The sequence below is a fragment of the Anabrus simplex genome, chromosome 9 (genome assembly GCF_040414725.1).
Source record: "Anabrus simplex isolate iqAnaSimp1 chromosome 9, ASM4041472v1, whole genome shotgun sequence".
NCBI lineage: Eukaryota > Metazoa > Arthropoda > Insecta > Orthoptera > Tettigoniidae > Anabrus > Anabrus simplex.
Window position 1 is genome coordinate 41,404,208 of NC_090273.1, and position 24,786 is coordinate 41,428,993.

General features: G+C 40.8%; 2 protein-coding genes across 4 annotated transcripts in view; one reads left to right on the forward strand and one right to left on the reverse strand.

Annotated features, from left to right (window-relative positions):
- Positions 1–9,804, reverse strand: part of LOC136881225 (uncharacterized) — a 52,976-nt gene extending 43,172 nt beyond the window's left edge. Inside the window, exon 1 of the mRNA XM_067153955.2 lies at positions 9,555–9,804. Coding sequence (XP_067010056.2) covers positions 9,555–9,649 — 95 coding nt within the window. The 5' untranslated portion in view covers positions 9,650–9,804. The remainder of the gene's footprint in view (positions 1–9,554) is intronic.
- Positions 1–24,786, forward strand: part of LOC136881224 (RNA-binding protein 42) — a 267,849-nt gene that overhangs the window by 112,522 nt on the left and 130,541 nt on the right. The window contains exon 6 of one of the 3 annotated variants that reach the window (XR_010861004.2): positions 23,866–24,004. The exons of the other annotated variants lie outside the window; for them this stretch is intronic. The gene's annotated coding sequence lies outside the window, so the exon portion shown is untranslated. The remainder of the gene's footprint in view (positions 1–23,865; positions 24,005–24,786) is intronic. 3 annotated transcript variants of the gene reach the window in all.

Consider the following 24,786-nt stretch of genomic DNA (forward strand, 5'->3'; position numbering starts at 1 on the left):
GTGCCTCAACAAAACTTTATTTGAATTAAACGTGGAGTATTTTCAACTCACTCTTTGTCTCTTAAGACCGTAGCGGTATCCTGTCGTTAAAGCTGAAGCCGTGCTCTTCTTTAGCTAGTGTGTTCTAAATCTCTCAGTGCTAGCAGGTGATATTACGCCATAACCATCAGTCGTAATATCAGAGCTGTAGCTTTATTGTGGCCTTAGCGGACGGCCAGAGGGTTGTTGTTGAGTGAGTAGCTATGAGGTAACAGTATCATCGTAATCACGTAACTTCTGTTGTAGTAGTAGTAGTAGATGTTGCCCTATATGTAGATTTTCTTAAAATGTGTGACATATATTTTGAACTTGGGGTCCGCTATGGCTCCTTAAAACAACAAGAACGGTAATTATCATCATCAGAGCCCGGAAGTTCAGGCATTAATGTTTTGCTGAAAAAGGTAGGCAAATAAGCACTTAACGGTTAGGAAATAGGGAATAGAACAATTAAAATAGGCATTTATAATGACAAAAATGGGCACTAAAATAATAAAGATGCTTTAATGTAAGCAACCTAACACACATTTGCATCACATTTTAGTACTTAATCTTACATCCCCCTGTAGGTGGGGATGACAGAATAACGTCAACGGTATGCTGTGTCTGTCGTAAGAGGTGACCATACGTGGGACCAGGGCCTCTCAACTTGGGAGTGTGTGTTGGCGACCACGGTTCCCCTAGCTGAGTGGCGTTGCTTCCACTAAGTTGTGTCGGGTTCCTCGCTCTTACCTTTCCTGTCTGACCTCCCTTGGTCAACTCTTGTTCTTTTCCGACCCCGACGGTATTAGATTTGCGAGGCCCAGGAAGTCTTTCATGTTCACGCTCTTCGTGTTCCTTTACTTTCTTTTGTTGGGTATCGAACCTCTTCCATTTTCCTTCTGATTAGTGTTAGTAGAGAATGGTTACCAAGTTGGTCTTCCTCTTAAAACAATAATCACCACCAGCACTTAATTTTACGTAGCAAGGACGGGACCTAGAAACCCTCTCGACCATTTGGCTTGTGGAGTTTTAAGTAGAGATGTGTGTATTATGCAAATATAAATATGAAAATATAGTTTGTGTAAATGTTATTTTTATCTTATTATTTTCCTACTGCTTTTCCCACACCTGTGGGGTCACGGGTGCGAACTGCGTACCACAAGTGGATTTGGCCCTGTTTAACGACCGGATGCCCTTCCTGACGCCAAATTTATACGGAGGGATGTAATCTCTATTGCATGTTTCTGTGGTGCTTGGTAGTGTAGTGTAGTGTGTTGTGTTGTGTGAATATGAAGAGGAGAGTGTTGGGACGGACACAAACACTCAGTCCCCGAGCCAGAAGAATTAATCAGAAGCGATTAAAATCCCCGACCCGGCCGGGATCGAACCCGGGACCCTCTGAACCGAAAGCCAGTACGCTGACCGTTCAGCCAACGAGTCGGAATAATGTTATTTTTTATCTATTGATTTAAACGATTTTTTATTATTAGTACACTACATGGGAATTATATATTTTCTTTCCATTAATTAATTTTAATACATAAATAACAGCTTTAAAAATCAGCAACAAGTTAAAGAAGGCAAAATAGGCATTAAGCTATCAAATAGGCTACGGAAGCTAAAATAGGCACACACAAAAAAAAAGGGCTAAGTAATAACAGGTCCTAACCTTCCCAAACGTACGGAAACATGTTTGTCTCTATGTGACACTTCGATATATCCACCCAGATATAAAGAAAAGGCACTTTGGCTAACGTCCGGGCTCTAATAATAATCAGCATCATCATCATTATTTTTAGGAATTATTTTGTAACACCACATTCCGAAGTCATCTGCTCTCTTATTTTCTGTTCCATTGCTTTCCACGATTTTCCGCCGCATTCTGCCACACTCCAAACAAAATCTTAAGAAACATATTTTTGTCCCCGCTCGCCCGTCCACCCACCTACCCACCCACCATCAGTTTCTGACAGCTTGTTAGACGTTTAAGGTAATCTCGGAGCCCCAGATTCGTCTGACATTGCTTCTAGTTGCTTGTCTCAGGAGTATCTTGGTTTTTCCTACCTGATCAACTTGCGAGTCTAAGAAAATCCGTAATTTCCTGCCTTGTATGACCCCTTCGTTTCGTTCTGCCGGCCTGCACAGCCGGTAGAACGCCAGTCTTCTAAACTCAAGTTGGCGGGTTTCAATCCCAGCTCAGTCCAGTGTTATTTGATGCAGCTCAAGAACGTCAGTCTCGTGTCGATAGATTTGCAGACGTGTAAAAGTACTCCTACGGGACAAAATTCCAGCACCTTCAGCATCTTACCGTCTTCAAAAACTATAAAAATAATGGGTCGTAAGACAATATTATTATTGTTTCATAATACAATTAAAGGTGCGTCCACGCCAGGATGTTTTTGTTAACTTTGTTAATAAACACTGGTAACCAACAATGTTCATGAACATTTTTGACAGTTAATGAAATAGCGTGTTCGTAAACTTTCATGTTGATAAACAAAATATCTTTAACTTTTGTGAATGAAACTTTTCATTAACTTTTTGTGTTTTCGTTAACATTTCAGTTCTCACATGCACAAGCACGCAATTAGAGCAAGCAAATTCGTAGCGCGGAATACGATGCTTTTGCATTTCTTCTAAAAATTGACTGTCAAATCGCAAGCGAAAGTATTAAAATACACTATTTTTAATTCTTCGGCAGCCGCCACATTTCCTATCTTCGCTGCTAGATAGGGGTTTCATTCATTCCATTCCTGACCCGGTCCAACGACTGGAAACAGGCTGTAGATTTTCATTTTCATTCCTTTAGCTGTGTTCTAGTGTACTGTAGTTTCGTTTCCAGCTTCGCTCCTCGGTGAATAACCTAACCTTCCATAATCATTTGTATATCATCGGAATAATACTACAGTAACCTAACTAGGTTAAAAGAAGATTTTCTTTATTTCGTATCTTTACAAATTCTCAAGCACAACTGAAATTGCTTGTTTTGATGCTCTTAGACAAATATATAAGTGAAATGTACAAGACACCAGTTGCTAGGAATCTTGAAGTTATACCTAGCCTGTCATTAGTGGACACGGCTTTCCGACAATCTATATCATTTCTTGCAATGTCCGGTCCAAGTACTGTCAACAAGAACTGAAAGTCATGTAGGGGCATTCTCAAGAAAATTTTGAAAGCCTGCTGCATCATGAATTAAAAGTTCTGACAGAAGTGTCCTCCCCAAACTTAATTCTAAACGCTTTTCCAATATTTTTCTTTGCCACACTGCGTCTATTTTCTTCTTCCTGACCCTGCATCGTAAGTTCACAAACAGCGTTTGTGGTGTGGACATGCAATGTTGAAGAAGTTTGTTAATACAAGTTTATTAACTGTGGTGAGAAATGTTTTCATTAACATTGTTTATTAACCTTGTTTTGTTAACATTGTTTATTAACTTTGGTGTGGACTAGCCATGTCTGGCTGTTAGGTCATCAGCCCAGAGGCTGGTTGGATCCTCAAATAGCACCACCAAAGGTTATGCGGTTATAAGGAAACCCCAAAAACCAATGGCAGCACCAAAATGAGGCGTACTAGGCAAGATGAGGAGTGAGGTAGTTTGCCATTGCTTTCCTCACTGGGTCAGAAAGTACTATTGCAGCATGACTGACCCTATGAGCAGCACCTTTCATAACACTCAGATGCACTAGTCATGCTCTGAATGTCATTACTCAGCATTGCCCATACCCCACCAACTTCCATATTGTCACAGCCATGGATGTTGACTGGGACTTCGGTGGAAGCTACACTTTACTCTGGCCTGTGCCAAGAGATGGATGCAAAAGTACTGTATCCATCAAGAAATGACAGCAGGCAGGGACTAGCCATAAGAAAGCAAAACCATCTCCGTCGCTAAGGCCCTTGGAAGAGTGAAGGCTTGCAGACTGAACACTGAAAGGCATTACAGTCTATAACAAAGATGATTGTTTATATTGTATGAACAAGCAGTTACTCAGACCATACTTTGCTATGTTTTTTTAATATATCTTATCGTAATACATTTCAGAGCTATTGTCCGACTCGTTGGCTGAACTGTCAGCGTACTGGCCTTCGGTTCAGAGGGTCACGGGTTCGATTCCCGGCCGGGTCGGGGATTTTAACCTTAATTGGTTAATTCCAGTGGCACGGGGGCTGGGTGTATGTGCTGTCTTCATCATCATTTCATCCTCATCACGACGCGCAGGTCACCTACGGGTGTCGAATAGAAAGACCTGCACCTGGCGAGCCGAACATGTCTTCGGACACTCCCGGCACTAAAAGCCATACGCCATTTCATTTCAGAGCTATTAAGTGCGTAATTTAAAACTTAGCTTTAAGTATTCTGTTAAAGTGGGTTATGTAAATAGGGAAATGTAACTGATTTGATCGGAACAATTAAAATTTCCCCTTCAACCGGGTTCATCAATCTAGTTCGAGTGATTTGCCGAGCCACAGTGTAACAGGTGTTTGGTTGTGACAGCTCCACCTTATGATGACGACTACAATTTTACATTGACCTGTTTCATAACGAATACACGGTTCGACCGTCTATTCTGGAAATCGTGAAGCTTCAGAGTCACCCATGGAAAATGTATAGGGAACTGTTGTTTGCTTCTATATAAAGTGTTCATTGGTTCAGTATCCTCAGACTTTTCTATTTTTTGAAGTATGTCCACACCGAATGTAGTTACAGGGGCTTACAAGTGAGACTCTGCATTGACTAACACTAGCGTTCGTAGTTGTAGGTAAAGGCAAACTGCTAATCTAATCGACCAGATATCGATGGTTAAGAAAAGGATTGCAATTTTTAGGAATAAATAAATAAATAAATTAAATAAATAAATAAATAAATAAATAAATAAATAAATACCTAAAATTCGTAGCCCATATCCCTAGGATGTTTTCAACATTGAGTTGCTTGCCTGAAGCGCTAGAATTATGCAGTTTTTCAAGGATTGAGTCTTTATTATTTATTATTATTATTATTATTATTATTATTATTATTATTATTATTATTATTATTATTATTATTATTATTATTATTATTATTATTATTATTATTATTGTAGATTTGCTGTGTAGTTGAGGATTGAACACGTGTTAAACATTTATTATCGGGATGAGAGTTCTGTTCGAGTAACGCTACCGTGCAGATATTTTCCTATGCTACGTGACAGAACGCTTGTCGTATGATATTTCATATATTTCATCTTTCTGAAGGAAGAAAGATTGTTGATATCAGAATTCAACTTTATTGCTAGGTATAGGAGGAACTGAAGCCCCTTTTTCGTAATATGACTCTGCAGCGCGAGTTATTTAATACAGCTTTCACAGATTTCTCGCACGTGTAGCCCATATCCATGGCATTCTTTGTAGGCTAGATTCTTCTAAAAATGTGACTTTAAAAGGCCAGCTCAGAAGAAAGATGCACTATTCCACTACAGAATTTTTGGTTGAATATCTCATGGTGTGTTTACAGTTCAGCAAAGTTGTTCGATATTCGCAGTCGTGAAAACAAGTAAAACAGGGTCATCTCTTTACAGACCATGAAAGCCCCTGAAGTAGTGGAAAGCAAAGGCTTCCAGTATCCGTAAAATTGCTACTGAGTGGTTTGGAATGTTTAACTCTACGCTTGGCTCCCTTTGCTCCCGGGAATTGATTAGGTACTCATTTCTTTCGTAGGAGGGTAGATGATTCCCAGGCGCTTCTCTACAAACCACGTTTCTAAGTTCTTGACTGAATGGTCAGCGTACTGGTCTTCAGTTCAGGGGGCCCCGGGTTCGATTCCCGGCCAGGTCATGAAGTTTTTACTTGGTATCAACTTGGTGACTTAAGGAGTCAAATCCACATTCTTCTCTGGCAACTGCGCTGTTAATAATAATGATATTGGTTTTACGTCTCCCTGACTACTTTTTATGGTTTTCGGATACGCCGAAGTGCCGGAATTTAGTCCCGTAGGAGTTCTTTTATGTGCCAGTAAATCTGTACCGACATGAGGCTGACGTTATTTAAGCACCTCCAAACACCACCGGACTGAGCCAGGATCGAACCTACCAACTTGGGGTCAGAAGGCCAGCGCCTCAACCGTCTAAGCCACTCAAGCCGACAAACGCGCATTTACTTGACTTGGCAGTCCTTGGTAATAGTAGTAGTAGTAGTAGTACCATTATTTGTCCCACTAAAACCTTGAGCTCACATCTGGATAGAGAGCTCCATGACTAAGGTGTGCGATGTGCACGTTGGGAGTTAACGTTTGTTTCCTGCATAATTGATTCAGGTTCGGTTACCGGGTGTGCCATGGTGGATTTAAATCCTCTTGGTTTGAGGATTTAAACTTGATGTATTCACGCTCGTAATAATAATAATAACAATAATAATAGCGTGTGGCCCGCGGAGAGGCGTAGTGCAAGTCTTTCGAGTTGACACCTGTAGGCGACTTGCGCGTCTGTGAGGATGGGGCGCTTCCTACGATTCGTCTTATTATTATATTGAAGACGATACACCCACACATCCAATAATCGAAATAAACCAATGAAGTTTAAAATCCCTTACCTGGCTGAAAATCGAACTCAGAACTCCTTGGACAAGCTCCTAATGATAGCTGGGTAGAGAAGTCCATTCAAGTCTCACCCTCGACCATTCTCACAGATGATTTTAAACTTGTTCCTCACAATAATTCCAGTTGAATATCGATATCATACAGAAACATGGAGTTCTTGGTCGCTTCCTTCCCAATTCTAGCCCCTGTTACTATCTGCGTCTCACGAGAAGTCGCGTCAGCTTGTAGGTACGGCACGAGTAACTAAGCTACAAACATTAGTCGTGATAAACAGTGCGAGCTCTCTCTACCAGTTTAAAACTTCACAGCAGCGCATTAGTTCACGGACGGAACCGGTGTTTATTTTCAGGCCTTGAGACTTGAGATTGGTGCATGCGCAGTAGCCATGCTTACCCTCCGCATCCCTTACCCCGCGTGCACGCGACTTCTCGTCAGACGACCATAGTATCTACAAAGCTACATATGCCATAGCCATGCATATCGTCTGAAAGACTTTTTAGGCTCTGCTAATAATAATAATAATAATAATAATAATAATAATAATAATAATAATAATAATAATAATAATAATAATAATATCATGGAATGGCCTCGGCTACCGTGTGCAGGCATTTTGATCTGGCGCCGCTCGAGCTGCCTGCGTGTCGATTTTGACGTTCCAAATTTCCGCGACATTTAGTTGATAAGCCGGAAATCTTTTATTATACGAAATGGAATGTCGAATTGACTTCCTTCCTATCCCCCTCACCCCCACCCGACTTTCCTTCATGAATCCGACTAGGCTACCTCTGCCGGGTTTAAAACTGCAGTCTTGGAATCCAGAGGTGGACACCTCGACACTACCGCTGATCTACAGAGGGAGCTATAAGAATAATGGTAATAAAGTTATCCGGCTTCATAATGTATTCACTCTTTAGGGTCGTCCAAGCACCGGAACTTCCCCCCCCCCCTCCCCCTGAAAGTGAGTTATTTCACCGTGCCAGTAAATCTTGTGACACAGGGGGTCTCATGTTTAAACTCTTAAATCCCATCCAGTTTGTTTGCGTCGCAATGAAATGAAATGGCGCATGGCTTTTAGTGCCGGGAGTGTCCGATGATAAGTTCGGCTCGCCAGATGCAGGTCTTTTTTGATTTGACGTCCGTCGGCGACCTGAACGTCGTGATGAGGATAAAATGATGGAGACGACACATACACCCAGCCCCCGTGCCAGTGAAATTAACCAATTGTGGTTAAAATTGCCGACCCTGCCGAGAATCGAACCCGGGACCCCTGTGACAAAAGGCCAACACGCTAACCATTTAGCCATGGAGCCGGACATCGTCGCGATTAGGTCCGTTAACTTCGAGCAGAGAAGGCAACCAACTAAGCTTCGCAGCCGGCCACAGGTTCTATAGTTGGGCCCACGAGAGTTGGAGTCTGACATTTGAGCGGCGAAAGCAGTAATTACGTACGAAGTATGCTGCAGTGTCATAGTTTCCTCCATCTGCGGAATAGCGCCCTTTCATACAGACTGAATATTTAATCAAATATGTAGGCGTAATCCAATTCAATAAACTTTCACCCGTTCCTAAGCTCGTGCTAATAATTCCAGCATTTAAGACAGAACACGTCATTGCCGATAAATACGAGATTTCATAATCACCAAACTGACAATAACCTCAACAAATGCATATCTTAAATAGGAATAAAACTGTACAACTAGCAACTGATTAACTTGCAAACGATAAACTAACAACGAAAATAATATTCAGGAAACAAAAACGTAAATAATTGCATAAGCCAGCAACAACAAACACAACTAACACAGTACCACTCCGAATATCACAAAAGCGAAGCGACTGAGAACAAGCCAATCCACGCGGCGATAGCTTCCTTAAATGTGGCATCCCCGTTATGTTGCCATGCAACAGAACATTTTTCGAGCAGCGTCAATCAGCTTTTTCTCGCCAGTGGCGCTAAACGTCACACTGCAACCATCTTGGGCCCAACTATAACCAAATACAGTAGAGACAATACGCGACACTTACGGATTTCGCCTTGCTAAAATGGGAGACAATTCGACGGTGGCGCTCCTAGTGACTTGACCTGAACAAATCGCGCTAAATTCAAATATCAATGGAAATGTATATACGAAAGTGGATAAATAAATTACGTCTAGAAAGAAAGTGGTATTGAGATATTAACTTCGAAGTTGCTAAAGCAATTCTGGATAAATGAATGAAGAATTATTTAAAAGGTTATTATTCAAAGACTGAAATTAGACACATAAACAAGATATGAAATGGGCTGCTGTGAAATGGCTTGATCTTTTATTTATGCGTTACTTTTTTAGCTAGCATTTCTCCCTGAACTTTTACGGTTGGATTTGTCTTTTTTCTCATTTAAAAACATTGTATGATCACATTAAGACACTTGTCAATAAAAATATCGGCACATTCCTTACACACATGATGCAATGAATTAACATTTAAAAGCTGGACAATTTTCCTCTTAACATGAAGCCTACTAACAGAAAGAAAAACTATAAAATTCCGGCTTTAATTTGAGAAGAAGGATTAAAGAAAGAAAAGTATGAAAATGTTGTCGATAGTGATGCTTTGAGGAATATTTACGTACAATTAGAGTAAAAATGTAACATACCCTTAGCTGTATAGTCGAGGATTTTTAAAGTCGCTGGCATGGAAATGATCTGAACAGATCTTATAATTCTTATGTAAGCGTAACGTTCCTTCTTTCTTGTACACCTTATGCAAATCACTTCTGTGACATTTCAAAACCCACAGATCACACCTACAACAACACATCGGTATTGAAGGTTAACTGCTGCATTATACAATAGAATATGCGTATTACACTTTATGCCAGTTAAAATATGGGTCGAGCAGGTCAGAAGATTATGAAGTACTATAAAAATCTCTGTCACTGGAAGAATATATATACAAACACAATATTACTTACATGTTCTTGTCACGAGGGAACCTGAAGAACGACCGCGCATTTTTCTCTACTTCGTAATTACTGCGGCCAAACACAGCACATACCTTTCCCCTCATGTTGAGAGGCGATATCAAGGAATTACACACGCTACTATTTAATTATGTCAGCTAACTGAAAACGCATAAATAACACCAAAAACTTCACACAAAAGTACACGTGCTCTTATGCGAGAATCAGTACTGTTCAGGTCTATCCGCTAGAGTGAGCTCCAATAGCTGTCCCTCGATATCTCGCTCAGTGTCGCGTATTGTCTCTACTGTATTTGCTATAACTACGCAGGATGACTTTCATCTTGCGTCATTGCCAAGTTTTCCGTCTGTTGTTTATTGTCTGATTAACTCGCAGAAGCTGGGTTAAGTGATTCAGACGGTAGAACGCTCTCGGCTTTCTTTGCTGGTTCGATCCTAGCTCAGTCGGGTGTTATATGAAGGTATTCAGATATGTCACCCTCTTCTCGGCACGTAAAAGAGTAAAAGAGTCAAGATTCCAGCACCTCGCCCATTCCAAAAACCGTAAAAAGTAGTGAGTGGGGCATAAAACCAATAACATTTAAACCAAACCCCATGGCGCAATATCCGCGAAGGACCACGGCCTACCAAGCGACCGCTGCTCAGCCCGAAGGCCTGCAGATTACGAGGTGTTGTGGGGTCAGCACGACGAATCCTCTCGGCCGTTATTCTTGGCTTTCTAGACCGGGGCCGCCATCTCACCGTCAGGTAGTTCCTCAATTGTAATATCGTAGCTTGAGTGGACTTCGAACCAGTCCACAGATCCAGGTAAAAATCCCTGACCTGGCCAGGAATCGAACCCGGACCCTCCGGGTAAGAGGCAGGCATGCTACTCCTTCACCGTGGACTAGCCCGATAACATTTAACTCGCTAAAAATCCATGCTTAATCTTCTGAACCCCCTTTGACTAAAGACAACTATTTATGGAGATTTTGTAATCGCATTGGCATGTGATTGAACGACAAAAAAAGTCCATACAATTCAGCTCACCCACTCACCCAGGCAAATACCACAATCATTATGTTTTCCGATTATCAGGAAACCAATTGCCTTTTCCGTAACTAAACTGTGATTTACACAGTCCCTATGTTTTGTGTAATATCTAACGAATTCTACTCATGGTGGGCCTATTCCGAGCATCTACTTACCCAAGGAAAATTGATTGTTAAATCCGCTAGTAATTTGAAGGATGTGCAAGAGCACTACATTTAAACTGATTATTTCTCAGTGTAATAATAGAAACGAATGGACTAGAGGAAAGAGGCTTCGGATAGGCTGTTAGAATGGGACTAAGCATGCTACAGTTGGTATAGTTATGTACAAAACAAGTCGGTACCATGGGTACATTGTTAAAATAAAACAGCAAAACACGGGTAAACATAGTTTGCGTGCGAATGGGCTTAAAGAAAGCATTAGAACAATACATTCTTGAAGTTCTGAACAGGAGAAGGATGATACCATTCTATTACTCTTTTTTAAAAAAAATAAGGACGGTACTTAAAATATTTGTTAACGGAGCGATCGGATCCTTATGCTGTTCCTGTAGGCTAAGCATTGTCCGACTTAATGACTGAATGGCCAGAGTCTTGGCTTCGGTTCTCGCTGCCGCGGATTCTCGTACCGGCCAGGATGACGGTTAATTCTCTATGATAATGTGGTGAACTCTCAGAATATTTACCTCTTTCCCAGTTTCTTCTCTTCTTTTATCGTTTTTCTATCATGATGCAAGCAACCACACATTCTCTCCCCCTATCCATTGCGATCTAAACTGAACGGGTACGTATGCGCGCACTACAGTAATGATTGAAACGATGGCGCGAACACTGCTGGAACTAACTAATGAACGCACTCCAATTATTTTCTTCGTTCGTTCGTATCTGTCCGATGCGAACAATGTGACGTAGTGAACGCTTAACTTTTCTGTTTCGATCGGGTCCTTTCAGAATATAGTGCTTCATATCGAGGCGACCGGGTTCGAACCGCAGCCAGTGAACGTGAGGTTTCTGAAGTGGAAAGTGACGCCCCGTTGGGTAGGATTCCACATAAAACATGAGGTCACCGAGGTATGAAGATATCAACAGTCACGAAGACCAGCAGTCATGCTTTAACATATGGCACGAATAACTTTTGAAGACAAAAATCAGTCTGTATTGATAAGAATTTAGGGCTGTGGAAAAGAAGCAGCTATCCAGAAAGGAATGAGGCAGAATTGCAATTGTCCCCACTCCTTTTCATTGTTTGTAGAGAACCAGCGGTAAAGTAGATCGAAGAGAAATTCGGAAAAGGATTCAAAGAGAGGTAGGCCTAATCAAAATCCTAAGATTTGTTGATGATACCGTTATTTTATCCGAGTTTGTAGAATATCTAGAGAAAGTTCTAAATGGTACGGACACAGTCTTGGAGGAGGAGTATGCATGTATGTTCAATACGTCAGCGATTCCGCTGGTGGGATCCTCAACAGTTCTGCCATCAGTTGTCATAGATGGCCTAGGCATCACTGAAGAGGCGTACTAGAGAAATGAGGAGTGATGTAGTTTCCCGTTGCTTTCCTCACCGAGCCAGAGTTGCTATTACATATCAGTCTGCCAAGCCCACTGAAATGCATACACCAACCGACCCTATGAGTAACATTTTCACACCAGTCATAGCAGGGACTGGCTGCATAAGGATTGACATTTCTAGCATCGCTCATACTTCAGTCACTTTCATATTGTCAAAGCCAAGGATAAGACACAGATCTATGAAAGTAACATAATGTTTCTAGCCTATACCAGAAGACATAGTACACTGTAAACACTAGGTTCTGCCAGCAAAGGCATGGAGGAGGAGTGCAAGATGAAAATGAATGCATCTAAAACAAAAGTAATGGAATAAAGTCAGGTGATGCAGAAAATATTAGATTAGGAGATGAAGTATTAAAGGAAGTAGATAACAACTGTTACTTGGGTATCATAATAACCAACGATGGCAGAAATAGAGGACATAAAATTCAGACTGGCACTGGTAAGTTAAGGTCTTTCTGAAGAAAATAAATTTGATAATACATATTTGACTCGTTCGGTGTTCCAAATTAAACGTAAATACTGTAAAAATGTTTATTTGATAATCCTTATTATTGTCAGCAAAATTGCATCAATTACATCGGAGTGTAAATGTTTAGCTTTACTGTCGCGTAGTGTCGTGCGCGAGTGGTGTATGGAATCGCATACGAGCACTCGATTCCGCATGATGCTACAAACTCTTATGGCACTCCACTGCAACCGAGTGATAGCCCCGGAGTTACATGATTATGAACGATCAGTAAAACACTGGTTCAAAATACTGTTATGTCTTGTTCGTGATAATAACACTAAAATAATACAATTTTGCAGTTAGAGTTTGCTTATCTGATATTATTGTTAATGCCCTGAGGAAGATAAATTGAGATTTTATCATATTCATTTTGAAGTAGAAATCCCCGCCCAGCTACTCATTCGTGCCACCCGGCTGATGAAAATTTCTGGGGAGATCACTACATGGTACTATTTTCCTGATAGACCTTGGTCTACCAAGCGACCGCTGCTCATCCTGAAAGCCTGCAGATTACGAGGCGCGCGTGGTTAACGCGACGAATCCTTTCGGCCGTTATTCTTGGCTTTCTAGAACTGGGCTGCTGTCTCACCGTCATATAGCTCCTCAGTTGTTCTCACGTAGGCTGAGTGGACCTTGAACCAACCTTCATATCCAGGTGAAATCCGTGACCTGGCCGGAAATAGAACATAGAGCCTCCGGTAAGAGTCAGGCACGCTGTCACTACACCGTCGGGTCGGCATATATTTATTTGAAAGATGTTTTTTAAGACTTTTGTGTGAAGTATGGAAGTGAACCGTGGACAATAACTAGTGCAGGAGAAAAGAGAAGGTTTTGAAATGTGGTGTTGCAGAAAAATATTGAAGACCAGCTGGGTTGATTAGATAACGGGTGAAAAAAATACTGATTTGAGTTGGTGAGGGAGAACGGTTTAGCGGAACTCGACCAGGAGAGATAGATTGATATGACACATTTTGAGACACTCAGGATTTGTTCAGTTAGTTTTTGAGAAAATGTTGGCGGTAATAATAGTAAGGGTAGACCAAGGCATGAATGAATATGAGAGATTTCAATATATACAAGCCAGGCGCCTGTGGGATGATCACCCAAACAACAACTAGGCCTACGTACTACTTTTGGAGCGTACATATCTGAGCCTGTTCCTTGCAGTACATGGGCCGAAGGTTATGAGAATAGAGTCGAGGTAAACTGATATTGCTTGCGAAGTAGGGGAAACCTCAAAGGTGTCTCACACAACTTTTCCTGAAGACTTCGAAACCAGAATATTCCTGATGAGTTTAATCATAACTTCTTGAAACTTTATCTTTCGATACTGCTGATAGCTGTTTATGCCGCGGGGGATCGTGGTTCTTTAACTCTTCCATTTGTCCGTGACGTTTCTCCCTGAATTTATCCCCTCTGTGTGGAGAACACTGGCTGTATACATTTAAAATAATGCTTCAGTCATTATCTTCAGTTAGATTTGAATGTGCGGCATACTGCACGGTCGTGCGCTTCAAGACACATTAATAATAATAATAATAATAATAATAATAATAATAATAATAATAATAATAATAGCTTTTCAGATAAAAACGAACTATAACCGAACGAGTTGGCTGCGCGGTTCGGGTCATGTAGCTGAGAGCTTGCGTTCGGGAGATGGCGGGTTCGAACCCCACCGTCGGTAGCCCTCAAGACGATGTTCCGTGGTTTCCCATGTTCACACCAGTCAAATGCCAGGGATTACCTTAAGGCTACAGCAGCTTCCTTCCTACTTTTAAATCCAAGCGCTTTCCTATCCTTGCGTCTCCGAAACCCTTCGATGTGTTAGCCCCGTTTTCACCAACACGAATAAAAGCTTTTATCTTAGTTTAAAGCTTCGTAAACCTAGATAGCAATTAAGTTCATATTCACCAACAGAATCATCTCGGATAACAGGTATTATGTCGGTTCAAAATTTTACCGGAAATTGGTTGGCCGGTACAATGGGAAATCTAAGATCATAGCCTTCCAAGACGGCAACTCGTAGACGACTGGGACATCTAATTGAAAGAGAAAATCGCAGCGATAAGTAATATGATCAAGGTTTTGCAATCAATAAACGTCCAATGTGGATAAAAGAACGTGCGATGGACGAGAACGACACTGATTTTCGGACACATTTTAGGTTATCTAAAACATTGACCAGTAGCGGTTCGTGACATTTTACTCTGGCAGGGCTGTGCCGCCATCTCTTTCCCCACCTCCAATCGGTCCAGTTTTCACTGACCAGCACCACGATACTTTTAAATGAATAATAATAACCCGTTGACACTGGCTGAATAGAAATGTGCTTGCACAAACATTAATTAATTAATTAATTAACTACAATGACATTTATGCACACAGCTAATGCAATCCCGACTACTATGGCGCTGCACCGTTTCATTGACCACAATCATAAGTGACAATAACAACATTAATGAAAACAAATACAGTGCTCTCCCGAATTTTTCTCCCCTTGCTCAAATTTCACAGCACGAAAACGTATTTAACAATTTAACCGCCCTACAAATAGAGCCGTCACGTTATGGTTACATTTTGAATCTTTATTGTAGCTTCTTTAGAGAATCGAATTGTTTAAATAGTCAGTATAATGGAATTCATTGTTTTGTAAAATGTTTTGGAATTAATCTCTAACAAAAATTAGTGTAAGACGTGGGGGAAAAAGTCTAGGTACATTGTAAAGTGGTTGGCAATGTTGCTGAGGGCTCCGCCGTTCAGTGCTTACACCCGCCTGCCCTCTTCCTTCCCCTGACAAGTCCATGTTGTCCTTCCAGGCCCCTCCCGCACCCCGCACACTTGTTAAGTCTACGGCTCTCCTGTTACAGTCCGAGCGCCTTAAGAGAAAACATCGTGCTTGCTGTACAGCAGCCACGGTCTGAAAGCTTTTGACATTTCCTTGAAAATAGAAAAGCAACATGTTTACACCGAAATAATAAACATAGCATTGTATACCTGAATAGCACACCACATAAGTTCGACTTCGCTACCTTTGTCCGTCTCTGTATGCAATAATTTACAGAGTGAAATAACGTTAAATGTTTTTGAAAAGGCGACGGGGCGGCGCTCAAAAGCCCTTCATGCACAAACCGCCACTGGCTTCGACTCTGTCAGTGTTATCCATGATCGAACATAACCTGGAATTCTCAACACACAGGTAGGCCTAAAATGAATTCTCGATTATAGCTTGTATCTTGTACGGTATACGACTGGGTGACTTTTAAATGAAGAATTAAGTAATACTGCCTTATTTTTCGAATAAATATACAGTGTGTATGTTATTTGTTTTCTTATTCTCTATGTTGTTAATGTTTTGTGTCACCAAATTCATTAACAATTCACCCTCTCGGAAAGTCATATTAAGTTTCCTTCTTCGTTTCTGCTCAATAGCGGACATAATTTATGCAAATTATTTGCAAACTCCGAATGGAATCAAAAGCTTGTTTGCATTTCGATAATGTCGGCAGCTCAGAGTCATTTGTTTTCCTTGCGTCAGTATGAAAAATTTGCGGTTCAAACTCAGATTGAGACGAAAACTTAGTTTTGGTAAACCGAGATATTACTCGTATATTCTGTGGTTAATACGGAAGTGAGCGTTACCCGAGATAATTATATTATCCCAGTTTTAGAAATCTAAGATAACAGCAAAAGTAACTGATGAGCCTGTCATGTAAAACTGCTAGGAAAAAAAAAATCTATAAAATAATACGTGTTGTCACAGTGATCTCACATTTACAGAATTGTAGCATCTGATGGTGGTTATTATACTGTAGCTTCTTGTTATGAGGGTTAATCTGTGGGATCATTGTAAGGGTTAGAGTGCCAGTAGAACCATTACCGAGCGAGTTGGCCGTGCGGTTAGGGTCGTGCAGCTGAGAGCTTGCGTTCGTTCAACCCCACCTCGTTAGCCCTTAAGATGATTTTCCGTGGTACCATGTACCTTAAATGAGGCCAAGTTAGCTTCCTTCCCACTCCTAGCCATTTCTTATCCCATCGTCGCCATAAGACCTGTGTCGATGCGACGTAATAAAAAAAAAAGTAAGAACCATTACACTACATTTCTAGGATTTAGCTCTTAATGTTGCATGTGAAACGCATATTCATACTATTATTCCTTTTTTTACAACTAGATGTATTGTAATTTTAACTGGTTCTTCGGCTAATAAGTTTGGTTCCGCAGCATGACAGCATTTTCCCTCCAAATCAAATCTTCAGACTTCGATGCCAATACTATATTTTTAAAGGAGAAAGTATTTTTTCTAGCAGTTTTATTTACCCCCGCCCGTTCGCAAAGCTGTGGTGATTTTTGCTTTCTTCCAAAAACAGTGTGTTTTTAAAATCTTTTTCATTTCTCCCGTTGATGTAGAAAAACCAGCCACCGCACGTCTCCGGTGTTTGAGTGCGTTTCAGTTATTAATTATTGACTATAGAAGGTACGTAATTTATTTCGTGGTGTAAATTACTACTACATGAGACCCTTTCATATCCAACCAACCTCCCGTTGTACTTGTCATAACATGAAAGTGAGTCATCTATTGTTTTCCTGTCACAGCAAAATATGGACAATGAAAGTAAAGATAAGTCCTTCTACGGCCATGCAAGCGTTTCAGATCGCGCTGAAATAGGCCTACATCGGACACGCATAGAGGTGTTGTCGATAAAGAAATGGAATACAAAATCAAGAATGTTTAATTTGAAACGAAAAAAAAAAAATATTACAGACTTCTTCAGGTGTAGTGTTTTCGGAGAGTAATTTTTATACACTACTGTACATTTTCTGTTTTATGAAACATAGTATAATTACTCGTAGGCCCACATAACTGTACTCTTTCGTTTCGTGTTCACCTCATTAAACATACTAAAGCATATTTTTTAAAGTGTTGATGTGTTTCTTCTGTTACTACAGTTTTAGAGTTGTTTTTAGTTCCTATAACATTATTGTACATCCCTTTCTGTGTTTCTCGGATTATCTAATATATATACAGTATTTTCGTATACCGAGCATAAGTGACGGATGTGACTGTAATTTAATTTTGATGAATGTTCTGTATAAGTTAGCGTACTGTAACTCCACTCAGCTTATACGTTGTCGGCACTTGGGCTCAACGTTTTCGAGAGAAATTGCGTGGCGAGTCAAGTTCGTTATCCTGGGGGCAAACAAAGAAGTTGTAAGCCTCTTCAGAGTAACGTTATCGTGAGCTGTTTAAACTTACGAACGGGGATCACCATTCACATAAACTACACTTCTTTATTCCTGGAATATTATTGTCAAGTTTGACGTGACCATTGCGTTTTTAACTTGCTTTTTCTATATTAAAAAGTGCTTCTGATGTCTCTTGTTGACACCGAAAATCTAGCATATTCTAATTATGCTACCGATCCCTGTCTTTTGTTTTTTAACCTAGTAATGTAAGCTAAGCATCTCTATCTCATCTTAAACGAGCTGGTAGGTTTGTACAATTATTATTATTATTATTATTATTATTATTATTATTATTATTATTATTATTATTATTATTATTATTATTATTATTATTATTAGTCCTTATTTACATGAGGTGATCCAGGCTATGAAGCCTACTATTCTGCCAAACCATGTCTTATAACAATATATATATTTGCTATTTGCTTTACGTCACACCGACAGATATGTCTTATGGCGACGATGGGTTGGGAAAGGCCTAGGAATGGGAAGGAAGCGGCCGTGGCCTTAATTAAGGTACAGCTCCAGCATTTGCCTAGTGTGAAAATGGGAAACCACGGAAAACCATCTTCTGATTACTGGATACTGGCCGCACTTAAGCGACTGCTGCTATCGAGTTCGGTCTTATAACAATATATTTCACTCTCTCCTTCCCTCTGTCTCTATCTAATACTTAACTCCACACATAGTTATAAAAACACATTAAAGGAAAGAAAAAAAAAGTAACGTATATAAAATAATTCAGAATGTATGTGTATGTTCAGTCGTCAGCCCTATGGCTGGTTGGATCCTCGACAGCTCCGCCATCAGCTGTCATAGATGGCCTAGGCATCACTGAAGAGGCGTACTAGGGAAATGAGGAGTGAGGTAGTTTCCCGTTGCTTTCCTCACCGAGCCAGAAGTTGCCATTACATATCAGTCTGCCAAGCCCACTGAAATGCACGCATCAACCGACCCTGTGAGCAACGTTTTCACACCATTCATAGCAGGGACTGGCTGCATAAGGAATGGTATTACTAGCATCACTCATACCTCAGTCACTTTCATATTGTCATAGTCAAGGATAAGACTAAGACAGGTCAATGAAAGTAACAAAATTGCTCTAGCCTATACCAGAAGGCACACTAGGTCCTGCCAGTAAAGAAAGAAAGAAAGTTATCCTAATGCATCAATAAAAACAAATTCAGTGACACACGCATGAAATAACAAAATACTGTAGAAAAACAGAATTCATGTATTGACACTCAACTTGATCCGTCCTAGTACCGCTGCCAGCATTTCTTTTGAAATATCGGTTCAGATAGGGTGCCCTTTAGGTCATTCCATGTTTGAATTCGAGGCCTACTGGCAACAAAATTATTGTAGAGGGTGGATCTGTGATTTGGTATTTTGAGGGTTACGTTGTCTGCAGCTGTGGTCGAGATGTTATGAATGGTTGAGAACAACTGGATATGAATCAGTTAGATAAGAGGGTGTCAGCTTGATTATTATTTCGTGAAGTAGATGCAACGAATGATAGCTACGACGCTGGCTTAGTTGAAGCCAATTTATCTCATGGAATACAGGAGTTGTATGATGAAATTGCAGCAGTAGTCTGTCATCTAACGGAGATGATTATCAGCGGTAGAGATAGAGCATAAATAGTTCAACTAACAACAGTCAGTGCATTGTTACTGGTGATACGTTTTAGAAGCTCTGGACCACGTGTTTTAACACGTAAAGGCGTAATTTCTTGGAGAACCATTAGAGTTGCAAACATGTTCAACTTTCTTTTTGGATAAGGCTAATCATTTGCCCTTTCCTTTGGGTTTTAGCGTATGAAGCATGCACAAGTTCAGTATATATGAGCATAAGGCTCAGGGGAATGTATGAAAAATGCCGAGCAGTTTTACCAGGTGTAGGATATGAAGCTGTCAGCCTGAAAATCCTTGTGTATGTTCATTCTCAGAGAGTACAGTAACCTTTATGATAAACCTTCAGTGTAGTCCTCGATTGTCCACAACACGTTGGTAACGATGCGGGCGTTGACGATCTGCTGCATTAATGGAAGCACGTCAATTCATTTCCAGTGTTCCTCACTGCAGTATTTGGCGATCGCACTAATCAATCGCTCGGCAGGATTGGCTTCTGGATGGCGTATGGGATTCATGATGTGACGGACTTCCATCTCTTCCAAAGCCGCCTGGAACTCTGCGGAGGTGAACTGACTCCCATGATCAGCTAGAAGAAACCTAGGTTTTCCCATCTCAGGAAAGACATTCGTACGGAGTCTTCTCAAAATGTTGCCGGCGTTTGCTTTCTGGATGGGCAACAGCATGGTAAATTTGGAAAATACGTCAACTATGACCAGGACGTGCCAATTTCCTCTGGTCGCTTTTGGGAGTGGGCCATACAGGTCGAGCGACATCACTTCCCCTGGCTTCTCTGGAATGATAGGCCTCGGATATTCCCTCATGAGGTAATTGTTGGGCTTAATTCTTTTACATAAGTCACAAGTCTTAATGGTGACTCTAAGATCTCTTCGGAGTATTCCCAAATGAACTTCTCTCTTATGACGTTGGGGACCTCATCCACTCCAGCATGCCCTGTGATGGTGTGGCAATGCCAGATGATTGCATCCCGTAAGTTAGTAGGGGCATAAATCCGTCGCTTGGTCCTAGTGGGATCGAGATACTTGTAGAGTAAGCTGTTTTCCAAGGAGAAAGCTTGAGCTGCTCGCCTAATCCGGACATAGTCTGGATCGTTAGGCGGAATCCATCCCTCGAAGAATCAAATGATCTCCTGGAGCCTATTATCTCTCCGCTGGGCTTGAGATAAATATCGAAGTCTTGTCACTAATTCCTCCTCATCATCATTGGTGACAGAGTTTGTACATACAAAAGTCACGTCTGCTGGATTCCGACTTACGGCATCAGCAAGCTTGTTCTTCTTTCTAGGCCGGTGTACAATAGACACATTAAATTGCTGTATAAATAATTCCCACCTAGTGACCCCTTCATTGGTGAGATCGGAAGACAATATGAAAGTTACCGCTTTGTGATCCGTATAATATATAGTGATCGGGTATCCAAAGACTACTTCCAGTAGAGAAGCGGCTCAAAAATGAAATGAACAATTTCACGTTGGGTTCACTAGGATCTACTTGGTAGAGAGCTGCGCCTATCCTACTGGCATCACATTCAATGTGAAATGGCCATTCATAATTAGGATAAGAGAGCTTGATGTTATCCTTGAGCATCCTTTTAGTGGCAGTAAGGGATTGCTCGCATTCGTCAGCCCACTTCCAACGATTATTTTTCTTTAGCAATTCTTGAAGAGGCGGCACAGTTTCTGTATAGTTGGGGCAATGCTGTGCGAAGAATTGGCAAAGTCCAAGGAGTTTTCGACCTTTCTTAATCCTGCAAGGCCTGGGGAAGTCCACAATACATTGGATTTTTGCTGGATTCGGGCGGATGCCCTCACCGCTGATGACATGACCCAGGAAAAGAATTTCCGTTTTGAAGAATTGACTTTTCTTCATGTTAATCTTGAAGTTTTTTCCCTTAATTCTTTGAGGACTTTGTGAACATCTACGTGCTGCTCCCAAGTGTCGGATACCACAAAGATGTCATCCACATAAATGCTGCTGATGTCTTTCATCTCTTCGGATAACTGATTTTCTAACACTCTTATTAGAACAGTTCCAGAGTTCTTAATTCTGAAGAGCAAACGATTGAAAACATATGTGATATTGTCAAAAAGAAATCCAGTAAAGAGCCTGCTGTGCTTGTCCAATAAGATGTGAAAGTAGGACGAGGTCATGTCCATCCCTGTAAATATTTTTTTTCGTAGAATCGCTTAATGGCATCTTTAAGCCGAGGAGGGTGGTCATGTTCTAAGACCAGACGGTCATTCACAGCGCGAGCGTCGAGGCACAGCCGCAGACTACCATTAGGTCTTCTTACAATAGTGAGTGGATTAATATAAGACGTGACGCATTTAGAAATAATTCCGTCAGCTTCCATCTGACGAATGAATACCCTGGTCTCATCCTTGTACTTCTCGGGCACCGTGTATGGTTTGCGCTTGTATGGTGATGTATCACTGACAGTGAAGTGGTGTTTGAACCCTCTAATTTTCCCTGGCTTCTCATCGAATACGTCAGGGTAGGAACGATAAAGCTCCTCTTCTGCCGTAGCTACGTGTGGAGTGCGTTCTGGGGCTTCAATCACACTGGCGACATAGGTGAAGAAATCAGGCCCTTTGTCACATAACATTTCAAAAATGGGTCCCTCTTCTTTCGTATCACCCTCGTCAAGTAACATGGGCCCCTCTTCTTTCCCGGGATCATCCTCTTCATTTTGTACGTGGTCGACGGGGGCGGCATCGCCAATCACACCATTGACTTTTGTGCTATGCAAATTAGTCCCTTTGAGTCTACTATCTTCACCATCAATCAGCTGTAATTCTACAGAACCAACCCTGCATAGACTAATGATGTTGGCAGAGTAATTTATTGTTGCCTTATACATCAACAGAAAATCCGAACTTAGGATAAGGTTGAATTTCATATGTGAGATTATCAAGAAAATATGTTCAAACTTTTCCTCTTCTATGGCAAACTCAAGAAAAGCTTGTTGTTTGCATTTGATGTTTTGGTCAGGAATGATGCCCTTAATCTTCACTTGTGCCACTTTTAAGATAAGAATATTATATTTATCCTTAATCATGGTTACTCATTTATCAGAAATCAAAGAAATCTGAGCGCCTGAATCCACTAATGAAGAAATTTAGAAGTCCCCAATGGTAATATTAATGACTGGTAGGCTACGTTGTACTCTTTGACGAATAGGTGACTCGTCCTCGTGCAGTAATCCGGCATCGTCAATGTGCCAATAATGAACTATGTCATCATAGAATGACCCGACCTCCTCGTTTTCAGGCAGTCTTGTTTGAGGATTTTTTTTGACAACAGCACCTGTGGAATCTGAAGTCTGACCAAAGGTGTTGTTTCTCCTATTATACTCGTGATATTCAAGATAAGTTGTTCCAGGCTGATTATCTTCTCGTTTGAATTGTTGGAGATAGTCCTGCGTCTCTCTCCATCTCTTATTCAGGTCGGCTCGATTTGAGTCTCTACTCTCTTCTTGCTATCCACCTTGCCTTCGCCCAGTAGGTTTTGGCTGGTATGGCGCCTTGCCATATGGGCGTTTTCCGTACCTTCTATATCGCATAGGTGCAGCTGACTGAGTCTCTCTCTCTTCCCTTCTCTCGACCCGTTCTGGACTTTGATTCTGTTGTTCAGGAGTGCTAATCTGAACTGGATGTGCAGCTAAGTCCTTACTCTTGCTAGGCTTTAAAGTACATTGCGCATGAGCAGTATCAAGACGTTTCAGTACTCCATCTAATTGGTATGTCTTGAATATTTGCAGCTACTAAAATAATAATAGCGTAAGCAACGGTTAAACCAGTGGCATAGAGCAGGCAGTATAAGAGCGCAAAAGAATCGAGACGGCGGTGCGTACATCACTTGCAGACGCCATGTTGAACCATTGCTGCTAGTACGCTGTCTGTTGGAAGAAGCGGAAACTTCGCGCTCGCACTCCGAAAACTTCAAAGAAGTCATATGTAAAGTTTCGCATTCGTACCATTGCTGGGGGCTGAGAAAAAATTGTGCATTATTTTCTGGGTCACCTTCGTACTCGAAATGAACTACCTGTTCAAATTTGATTTTCCCTACCTGGCATTCAGGCCACTTAGGTTTGTCCCTACTTCAGTATAGCATTCAGTATTTTAGATGTACACCCATCACTGGCGACTTATTGAACAACTTACAACCACAAGGTTAGAAGAAACTAATGTAGCATTCCTGTTGACATGGAACCTCTTTTAGGATATCTTTCTCCCTCATTTATTCGAGTGATCATCCGTTCGTATTTTCCTTCTGATTTCCAAAGTTTGCTTTCAGGATCAAAGAGGCTGATGTGCACGTGGTTTTGTACCTTATGAGAACAACCACTACCATTGCCGGTTAACTTGTTACCATGAGGCTGGACAATATTTCCATGTTGGCGACGCTTGCCGTTGATGGACTTAGCAATAAAAATGTAAGTTAGTGAATAATTTCGTTACTATAGCTCTTACTGTATAAGGTATTAAAAATCAAAAATGGAATTTTCTACAACTTTTGTTATGTTCAGTATAGAAGTAAAACTAATATTATTTGCTGAAATAATCGGAAGTAAATGTAATAATCGCCAATATCTCCGTTATTATTCCTCGTATAGTAAAAAAAAAAAAAAATACGTTAAGTCTTCAGCCCAGAGGCTCCTTGGATCCTCAAATCGTCATCTTATATGGGGTCTGCCTTGTTGGATCCTCAAATACCACCATCAAAAGCTATGTGGTTATAATATGAAACATAAAAGATCAGAAATTATGTTGGGCACAACTTTAATTGTACACAGTTTTGGGATACAGCGAACATTAATGGAGATATGTGACACTTCCTGTTTTGGACCTCTTAATATTGCTATGCCACTCTTTACTAATCAAATGATACCGTATAGTGTCTAAAGCCTAGTGCAGACTCTGGACTTAAATATAGTTTCTTCGACAAATCTGTTTAGCCATTTTTCCGTGATGTGTAAAAACATACAAAAAAACTGGACTGATCCTGTTTTAAACTTTTGTTCACTTAATCCGAGATAAAAAACGAAGTATAAGGCAGAAACTAGAAACGTATCTGCCAAAATTAAAATTGTATCTATATAGATGGTTTGTCAGCTTGAGATCTTTGTCTATTCATATGAAATCGATTTATAATTGTCGGTATTTTTCTTGTATTTCCACCACTTTAACATGTTTCTGAACTTCTGTTTTCTCTTTT